Below are 10,413 nucleotides of genomic sequence, written 5' to 3'. Positions count from 1 at the left end.
ACCCTTCTGCTGTTGAGATAGATAGATAGATAGGTACACCCTGGAATGTGCTAAGAGCGCCCAAACTGAAGAAATCCAGTCCTTGTAGATTTTTAAAGCTTTGACAGCAACTACACTGTAGAGTTTTCCTAGTCCTCTATTTTAGAGGTTAAAACAAGGGTCTGGCTACATAAAACTCGTCTTCTGTCACCCAGTCTGAGTGGCTGGTGCCCCATCCCTTCTTTCTTAAATCATACAATAATGAAACTATTTTTTAAGGCACAAGGAACAGTATCTACAACTGTCTTTGCACTTGATAGGCATTAAGGTCACATGGGCAACAAAAGAATACACAGAAGCTGTTAAATTTATCATACATATTTACTTAATCTATACAGAATTGAGTAGATAAAATCAGATTCACATTAGTGAAAAATCTCTACAAAATGTCTTTGAAAAGCAAAACAAGACTGCCTCTTAACAATTCGTATCCTCATGAAAGACGCGGGCTGTAAAAATAAAGCAGTGTGTTTATTAGCACAAACTAGAAGATATCTGCATCATTTTTTCACAGTTATTTCCATCTACAGTCTGAAAGAGGTAGATTTTTCTGCAACACCTGAGAATTGAATTGACAACCAGGTGTAATAAAGGCAGTTGCATACATAACTAAAAAATACTGGTCTCAAGACCAAGAAATGTACTCCTACAAGTCTGAGGATGAAATGGTCCATTATCCAAGACCCAAGTTTTCTCTTCTCCTTGGAGTCTCCTGCCACTATAAATAATATACATCAAGATTCCATGATGGTGCAACAAATGCAGTTGAAGCAAATTTGACATTTCAATCTTTCCTGGGCCAGCCTTAGTAGCATTACAGTGTTCTAGAATGTGGTAGAAACAGGGTGTGCTACAAAGCCACAACACTGGGCTGGCGAGGTGATTGCTTTAGGAGCATGTCCTTCTCAGAGGGTCCCCTTTGTATTTATTCACAGGGTAATGGGAGGAGAGATTCTGAAAGGATACCAAATGCACCCCAGAGAGAATCCATGTCCTTTAAACACCATGAGAGCATCTAGCTAAAAATACACAGTAAGCCAAAAGCAGCAGGCCAAGTACTGTAAATCACGTCGCTTTATAAAGCCCTTGAAAATATGCAACAGGTCCGTTACAATCTTCCACACAGGACAAGCACCACAAAGAAACGTGGCGGGCTACACAAATGGCTTAAGACAGTAAGAGCTGTACATCCAGCAGAGCGCTTGTGATATGGGATCATTAGTACTAATTTTACAGTAGAGTGTATTTCTGATGTATACCTCCATTTCCTCTCAGGGAAATGAATCCAGTATTTCATTTAGAAACCGAAGGGGATATCTATAAAAGGCTGTTGGAGGAGGATGTGTTTGTTTTTGCTTCCGACTCATTTTGACAGTAATTCGATAAGCAACTTTGTGGGTTTCTTTTCCTTCACTGTCTGGCCCTTTGATTAACATGACTGATGGCGGAAGCTTAGATATAATCCGCCACTCCAGGCGCTGTTGCCTATCTACTGGACAATTTTCAATTCTTCAACCCAGTTTAGACCATGAACGTGACAGGACAAATAAAACTTTTAACAAAGAGAAAAACCCTTTTAACTGGACAGAAGAGAGTTTATTCGGTCCAGTAAGCAATATAAGAAGTGTCAGTTTGATAGTTTTGCTCAGTGGAATGTGCTAACATCAGTTCTAATAGAGCCTTTTTATTTCATAAAGTATTTCAATGCAAATTATACCAGGGACAAAGTCAGAACTCTCATCAGTGCAGCCTGGTTAATGATGTGTATAAGCTCGACCACATGTGACACTGTGAAGAACAAAGGAAGTTAGAGAGCAAATCCAAAAGTGATGTGCTGCATTTCCAAAGTCCCCCATTCCAAGTGTAGACACCTTGGTAATACTGGTTTTTACTAAAAAAAAAAAAAACCCCAAAAAACCACTAAGAAAAGGGGCAGAAACAGACTGAAAGCATAAGTAAGAAATAGATCCTGGCTACTTAACTCTCTGCCAAGTTTCCTCAAAGTTAAAAATGCTGGTTCCAGTCTTTCTGTTTTAGAAATGGAATCAGTTTCAGTTAGCATGATCATAATTAAAATTCCCTTTAAAAAACCCTGGAGAACGGGTGCTGTTTGGACTGTCGGAACAGTTGGACACCAACTTTCAAGCAGCCAGAAGGTAGTGGAGGGACTTCCGCTCAAGGAAAGCCACACATGATTTTACCCTCATCGCCTTACACTGACTGACAAAGGACTGTCAGTGGCAGCTCTCCGTGGGGAGTGGAGGATGCGCACCCAACTCCCGAGTGAAAAGCGAACAAACCACCAGGCTCCCCACACAGCGGGCATCCAGGTGGTCCAAATTCAGATACTGCTTCTATCCTGAAAACAGAGCGATGGGACTGTTTTTAATCACATAAACATTAGCCCTGTCTCTCCAGTGATTTGCCTGTATATACTACTTTGTTTAAAAGTTACACCTTTATGTACATATTCTGCCAAAACGAAGTCTAGGCTTGCGGGCATCTCAATTTGTCAAGTGATATAAGTATCAAAAAGCTAATTTGAATCAAATATACTATGCTTGTTTCTGACCCAAGCCTAGAGTTTTATTTTTACTTGGCATTTAAAATGGGCTATTAGACAAATATGTAATCATCTTGATATTTTTCTTTGAGTAATATTAATTGGGGGGGGGGCAGGATGTTTAAACGAGTATTGTTTTCACATCAGGAACCATTATCAGGGACTTCCCTGGCAGTCCAGTGGTTAGGACTCGGTGCTCTCACTGCCGAGGCCTGGGTTCAATCCCTTGTCAGGGAACGAAGATCCCACAAGCCGCGGGGTGGGGTGCGGGGTGGGGGGGTGGGGGGGGAACCGTTATCAGAACAAAGTTCCCTTGTAATGGTCAGCCCTGGTGAGTGACATTTTAATTTGGACAATTCTGTGCAAGCAGCAGGGGAGAGGGAGAAAGGCAATGAGCACATGCATTCCGATGAAGGGGAAAGAGGCAGATGTGCAACACAGCTGAGGAAAATGTAGAGAGTAAAACTATTCAAACCTGCCAAGCAGCCTCCTGTACCACATAAGTCCAGTAGTGCTAAGAAAATACAGATATGGTAGAAAAAGTAAGAAAATTTTCACCACAAAACCAAGTTACTACTAACAGAGAAAGTTATACACAAAATAGAGCTCTCGATACAGTGATCGTACTTGATCTCAGTCAACTGACTCGATGCTGGGCCCGGCACCCGGGGACTCGGCCTCCAGGCTGACACGGGCAGTGCTTTGCCAGGCGGCGCTGGGCTCCTCGGCAGAAGCCAGGGCAGCGCAGGGCTGGGCCCCGGGCGGCGCTGGGCCCCCGCCCGCCGCCCTCCCCGAGACCTGCTCCTTCAGCACCTCCACCTTCTCACTGAGCTCGTTCCTCTCCGTCTGCAGGGCCCGGCACAGCTTCTCCAGCCGTTCCAGTTTTATGTGAAAGGCTTTGTACTCTTTATCTCGCACAGTTTTCTGCAAAGAGGAAAAAACAGGATTTATGTAACCCAACTGAATATGAATTAGGTTACCGGATACAACAAATTTAAGTCTTTTGGGCCACTTGTTGGATCACCTCTTGAACATGTTCAGTTTCTTCAACACCTCCCAACGTCCCACCACCTGCCTTCTGCACACATAGCTACAGACACCAATTAACGTGGTTCTGGGGTGACAAAAATGAAATTCCCTCTGTCATGTTTCTTAAAAAGAACCAAAGCCCACTTTTAAAAGCATTTTGTATTGATGAATTACTAAGGAAATTGAAGATGCTCTCCACCAAAGACTAGCAGATAAAAAATGAAGGGCCTGCTTAAAAAGAGAAGGACTCATCTTATTTCCACCTAGATTTCTCTTGTTTTTACCAATCCTCAGACGAGAACAGGATTTATTAAGGTGTGATATTTAGTGTTTGCAAACAGTACACCTCAGCTTCGTAAGACTGGCAAAAAGTACTATGCTACCTTTTCGGAAAGAGTAAGTCGAGGCGGGGAGAGAGTAAGTCGAGGCGGGGAGAGAGGCACCTGAGTCAGTGGCCTGTGCTGGCACCAGGGAACCTGGCCCAGGCTCGGCCAGGTGGGCGCCTAGTCGGAAGGCAGATTCCCCAACCCTCAGCCCCAGACCCAGTCAATCAAACTCCGGCTGGAGCTGGACAAGCCAGGTCTTACAAGCCAGGGCTCCTCGCTGGCTGAGCAGTGGGAAACCCCACACCTCACCCGGGACCCTACCTACGACTCCTGCCGGGGCAGATCCCACTCAGCAGCCCTCCCACCCCCAGCTCTGGCCAGAGCCCTCGGCTATGACGGCAGTGTCACAAGGCACGTCCCCCTGCTCTGTCAGCTACCTGAACGTCATGAGGCCCCAGGACTAAGATCACACCTTAGTCGCGGGAAACCACCTCACCTCTTCGGCCATTTGCAGAAGTGCTTTGTTATTGTTTTCCCATTTGGTCCGCCATATTATTGTTTCTTTTTCCAGTTTTTTAATTTTCTTTGTCATCTGCGAATCGACACAATTGCAAATTTAAATTCAAGGTTCCGTTTCTTATCTCTACAGCCCACCCCACCCCCTGACCGGTCCTTCCCGCCCCCATCACGGTGCCCAGGGCACAGCTCATCTCACAAGCTCCCCGGATGGCGGGGGCAGGACCAAAGTGGGGGTTCATACGATGAGAAAACCGCATCTCATCTCCTCAGTTTCAGAGGCAGCAACATCTAGAGGAAGCTGCCCGCCGGCAGGCTCTGAGCGCTCGCTTCAGGCCGAGGCCAGCCCTCCTCCTTCCCAAGTCGTACCAAAAAAAATCTCTGTTCCTGAATTTTCTGTGCATTAACTACTTCACGTGAGTTCTGGAAGGATCAAGGTTCCCCCCCTCCTCCCCAAGATGGAGAGCTGGCGCTCTGCCCCGACCTCCGAGGCTGCAGCCGTCTGGGAAGCAGCGGCAGCGGAGGGCAGGTGAGGGGCCGGGGACCAGGGGAAAGTCATTAACCCTCAGCTTCCCTTATCCTCACGACTCACATGACCGTTCCACTTCAGATTCTGCTAAAAATAAAACGGGTCCAAAAATCGGGGGAACGTTCTTAACCGACGCTGCCAGAACCCAGTTTTCAGAAATTGAGAAGGTTTCGTTCCGGTGCCTACGAGGCCGGTTCTCGGGTCCTGTGTGCCGTGGGCGCCCGCTCCCCGGCCCAGGGGCGCCTCCGGGTCCCCACCGAGGGCTCCCGATACCTGAAGGGATTCACCGGAGCACTTCCCACGGCCAAGCGCTGCCTGAAATACTCTACTCTATGAAGGGCAGGCGTTTTTGTTATTTGTAACAAGAAGGCACAGAAAGGGTAACAACTCGCCCGTGGTCACACAGCGCCACGAGGCGGACCCTGCCCCCAGGGCCAGCCGCCACCGCCTCCCCTGCTGCCCATCCCTAAAGCCCCCGGCATAAGGATGAACGCGTGGCTACGTGGGCATACCGGTTCTTAGTTTAATATCGAGGATACCGCCTTCCTCATCACAGGCAGGAAAAAGAACCAGACACCACAAAATTGGTTTGCTTGAGGGAGAAAGAATTCAGTGGGAGTATAAACGAAGAAGAAGAAGAAAAAAGCTAAAAAGGTAGAAACACCGATCTGTATCGACCAACCAAAATACGTAGTTACTGTTCTGGGCTTGGTTGTCTTTAAATAATTTGATCTCCAAGGACACCGAGCTTTGTGAAAAGGGTGTGGGGTGGGTCTGGGAGGTATCACCTGAAGCAAATAAAAAAGACACCGCTTTACTGCTAACAACAAATTGTATTTAATAGAGGAGTTAAGTTTAATGAAGACAACTGTGAGGGCCTAGAGATCACTAGCTACATGGGGTACTACTGAGGGCAAAGTGACTAAACATGATGCCACTGGAGGATGAGAAGAGATGAAATGAAGACAGTACAGTAAAAACATGAACTCATCCAAGTAGCAATCATGCTTAAAATAGCTTCTTATATAAATTCCCTTTTAGGCAATACTCCACTAAAAATAGGCAAATACCTTTTCCATTTCCTGCCGGAAGGTTGTAAACAGTTCATTGCTTTTTGCCATGGTAGTCTGGAATTCTTCAAACTTATCCATATAAAGAGAAAGCTACAGAAAACAAGTATGAAAAATTCAGAGCTCTAGGTAAATGATTTAAAATCCCAAACACTTTCAAAAAGAACATAATATGGTTAAACGTTACCTGTTATAAGCGACAGAAATAAGAACAAACGCACACCCAATCCTCGACCCCAGACATCAATGGCTGCAGTTCTAAGAACCTACTGAAATGCACTGAAACTTAGGAAGTTATGTTGACCTCACCATCTTTAGATGTAACTGTTTAAAATGTACAAATATTTATTAGCTCCATTCCGCCAATTATAATAAAAACTGAAGTATGTGGAATAGCTATAAATTTCATACAATTAATCCTTTATGAACTACCTCCTCTCCTTATATTTGAAAAATTGTCCTTGGAAAAAGATCATTCTTTTAGAATACCACCTGCACAGTTCCTAGCTTGAAATCAGGGATAACTCTTTTCTTAATGTAGGCAGGAAAATGAAACAGAAGCCAAAGGATTGGTGTGGTTAGGGGAGAAAGAATTCAGCGGGAGTATAGTTAAGAGAAAAAAGCTGAAAGAGGTAGAAACACCAATTTTTCTTTTAACTCTCACCCTTAAGGAATTTTTATTCTAGCTGGGAAAATAAGGCACTAACCAATAAGGCAAGCAGAATTTAGAACACAGAGTCACCTTCTTCTCCCCCAGGACAGGAATTCATAGAAGCCAGGGGTGGGGGGCAGCGCAGTAGGGGTCAGAATAGTTAGGGAAGCTCCTTGTGGCCGAGGCCCAAGCTAGGTCTCAAGGGCAGGCAGAATTATTTCATTTCAGACAAGGCAGGAACCCTGAGGGCCCACCTAATGTAACTGCATTATTTCAGGATGAGGAAACAGGTCTGGAGGAATAAAGGGCTTTGCTCAAGATCACACAGCACATATAAAAAAAGCGGAGAAGAAAAGATCACCAGAGGCCAAGAAACAGCATCAGCGATGCCTTTCCACCTTCAGCAGTGCTGTGTGCGGAGCATAAGGAGAAGCCAAGACCAGGGCGGGAGGGGAGATGCCCTGGGAGGGAGCGGAGCAGCCGGTGGAAAGGCAGGAGGCCAGCTCTGCGGTGTGGGAAGGAGACGCGGACCAAAAGCGACGCTACCCATGGCAACAGGCCAGGCCAGGCGACGATAAGACAGCCAAAGCACGCCCCCCCCCCAGGAGGGGGAGGCTGAGGGCCGGGATGAACAGAAATTCCAGGGTGAAGAGAATAGCGCAGAGGATTTCCAAGCAGAGCAGTCCGTCGAGGGGCACATGGTGACAGAGCCTCCAGGGCCGCTGGCCCGGGGTCGGAACAGTGGTGAGGCTCAGGCGGACTGATGGAGCAGTTCTGGCACTTGAGGGAGATTAGAAGTTATGGCAGTCTTAGCATGGTCTGTTTTTATCAAAGAGAGAACATCCAGGTGGACTGTCCCGTCAGAGTTCAACGCTGGCCCCCTCTGGGTAATGAGTAAGTGGCAACTACCATCTTGGACTTACGGGCGTAGATTACAAAATTGGTCAAAACACACCAATAAGACTAAGATCATCAACAAAGCCTGGAAACGGACATGGCGAGCAAGAGCAGAGAATGAGATGGACTCCTGGGAAGAACAGCACATTTAGGGAGCAGGAAAAGGAAGAGGTGGCAGCAAAGGAAACAAACTCATGATCACATAACATGACTCAGGGCAACACCGATCACAGACAAGAGAAGCTGCACTGCTAACAGTACAACAGAACTGGAGCTGCCTGTGAACTCGGTAGAAGGGCCCTCTGGGGCCCTGCATTAAAGTCCATCTTCCAAAGCCATCTATAGACTTTTTATACCTTTTCCACATTGATTCTCTTCTCCATTTATATGGACAACTGAATTTATAGGGCTAGTAAGGGGTTCAAAGATTCCTAGAAGCATTCTAGCACAATAACTTATGGTGGAAAGTTCAAAAGACTTCTTCAATGTTCACTCTAAGTTAGGTTAGCTTTATAGGAAATGAGTGCCACCACACTGTAAAACGTGCCCAAAGACAAACAGCACTCAAAAAATGTGTTCATAAAGATTCAGGCCAGTCTGCATTTTAGAACTAATTTAGAGTCCTTACATTTTAAAAACTTGTTACATAATAAACTTTCAAAATGAGTAATACATTTTTCATCAAAATGTAATCTACTTTTCTGAGAAAGGGTGAATTGTAGGTACAAATGCCTAATTTCACCTGTCCGTGAAGTCCTTCCTGTACCTCTTCTTTGAGTGGGGAGGCACCTGCTACCCTTACTCCACACAAGGCACCACAGAGAAAGACTGAATTAGAACAAACCTAAGGGGTCTGGACTGAAAAGCAGGGAGGCAACAAAGAAAAGCCTAGGCCTAGACAGCTTCATGGGTGAATTCTACCAAACACTGAAAGAAGAACAAACACCAATTCTTATCAAACTCTTCCCAAAAAGTGAAGAGAAGGGAATACTCCTGAACTCATTGTACAAGGCCAGCACTGCCCTGATACCAAAGCCAGATAAGACAGTACAGGCCAGATAAGAAAACTACAAGGATGGTTCAACACAGGCAAATCATTAAATGCGACACACCACATTTATACAATAGAATGAAAGACAAAAATCGTATGATCTAATAGATGCAGAAAATGCATTTGGTAAAATTCAACATACATTCATGATAAAAATGCTTGACAGGGAATTCCCTGGTGGTCCAGTGGTTAGGAATCTGCGCTTTCACTGCCAAGGGCGCGGGTTCAATCCCTGGTCAGGGAACTAAGATCCCACAAGCCATGTAGTGCAGCCAAAACGAAACAAAACAAAACAAACAAAAAAAAGCTCAACAAACTGGGTACAAGGAAGGAACATACTTAATATAATAAAGGCCATATATGACAGAGCCACAGCTAACATGATACTCAAGAGTCACTTAAAGGCTGAAAGCTTTCCCTCTAAGATCAGGAACAAGACAGGATGCCCACTCTCACCACTTCTATTCAACACAATAGTGAAATTCCTAGCCTGAGCAATTAAACAAGAAATAAACAGCATCCAAATCAGAAAGGAATAAGCAAAACTGTCTGTTTGCTGATGACATGATCTTATATACAGAAAATCCTGAAGACCCCACCAAAAAATTGGTAGAATAAATTCAGTAAGGTTTCGGGATACAAAATCAACATACAGAAATCAGTTATGTTTCTATACACTAACAACAAAATATCTGAAAATGGAATAAACAGAAATAAATAAAATAATCCTATTTTCTATAGCATTAAAAAAAATACTTAGGAATACATTTAACCAAGGAAATGAAAAATGTAAGAAACTGTACACTGAAAACTGTAAGACGTTGATGAAAGAAATTAAAGAAGACAAAAAAGTGGAAAGATACCCTTTCATGGGTCAGAAGAGTCAATATTGTTAAAAATGTCCATACTAGCCAAAGCCCTATCAAAATTCCAACGGCATTTTCCACAGAAATAGAACAAATAATCCTAGAATCTGTATGGAACCACAAAAAACAAACAAACAAAACAAAATAGCCAAAGCAATCTTGAGAAAACAAAGCTGGAGTGGAGGTATTACACTCCCTGATATTAAGCTTTATTACAAAGCTATAGTAACCAAAACAATTTACTACGGGCATAAAAGCAGAGACATAGACCAACGGGACAGAATTGAGAGCCCCAAAAAAAACCCACACAGGGGCTTCCCTGGTGGCGCAGTGCTTAAGAATCCGCCTGCCAATGCAGGGGACAGGGGTTCGAGCCCTGGTCTGGGAAGATCCCACATGCCCCAGAGCAACTAAGCCCGTGTGCCACAACTACTGAGCCTGCACTCTAGAGCCCGCGAGCCACAACTACTGAGCCCACGAGCCACAACTACTGAAGCCCGCGCGCCTAGAGCCCGTGCTCTGCAACGAGAAGCCACCGCAATGAGAGGCCTGCACACCACAACGAAGAGTAGCCCCTGCTCGCCACAAGTAGAGAAAGCCCGAGCGCAGCAACGAAGACCCAACGCAGCCAAAAATAAATAAATAAATTTTAAACAAAACAAAACAAAAATAAACCCACACAAATATGGTCAATAATATTTCACAAGGGAGCCAAGAATACTCAATGGGGAAAGGAAAGTATCTTCAATAAAAGGTGTTGGGAAAACTGGATAACCACATGCAGAGGAATGAAACTGGACTGCTATCTTATACCAGTCACAAAAATTAACTTGAAATAGGTTAAGGACTTAAACAGGAGATATGAAACTGTAAAA

General features: G+C 44.7%; 1 protein-coding gene across 3 annotated transcripts in view; it reads right to left on the bottom strand.

Moving 5' to 3' along the window:
• Positions 1-341: 341 nt before the first annotated feature.
• Positions 342-10,413, bottom strand: part of TXLNG (taxilin gamma) — a 59,798-nt gene continuing 49,726 nt past the window's right edge. Inside the window, exons 8-12 of one of the 3 annotated variants that reach the window (XM_059910575.1) lie at positions 6,073-6,165; positions 4,454-4,549; positions 3,230-3,526; positions 3,078-3,116; positions 342-488 (exon numbers count right to left, since the gene is read on the bottom strand). In XM_059910575.1, coding sequence (XP_059766558.1) covers positions 3,236-3,526; positions 4,454-4,549; positions 6,073-6,165 — 480 coding nt within the window. In that variant the 3' untranslated portion in view covers positions 342-488; positions 3,078-3,116; positions 3,230-3,235. Of the gene's footprint in view, positions 3,527-4,453; positions 4,550-6,072; positions 6,166-10,413 lie in introns of all 3 variants that reach the window. The other 2 variants (XM_059910574.1, XM_059910573.1) reach the window with 2 other exon arrangements.

Source organism: Balaenoptera ricei, chromosome X (genome assembly GCF_028023285.1).
Source record: "Balaenoptera ricei isolate mBalRic1 chromosome X, mBalRic1.hap2, whole genome shotgun sequence".
NCBI lineage: Eukaryota > Metazoa > Chordata > Mammalia > Artiodactyla > Balaenopteridae > Balaenoptera > Balaenoptera ricei.
This window is presented reverse-complemented; position numbering and strand designations above follow the sequence as displayed.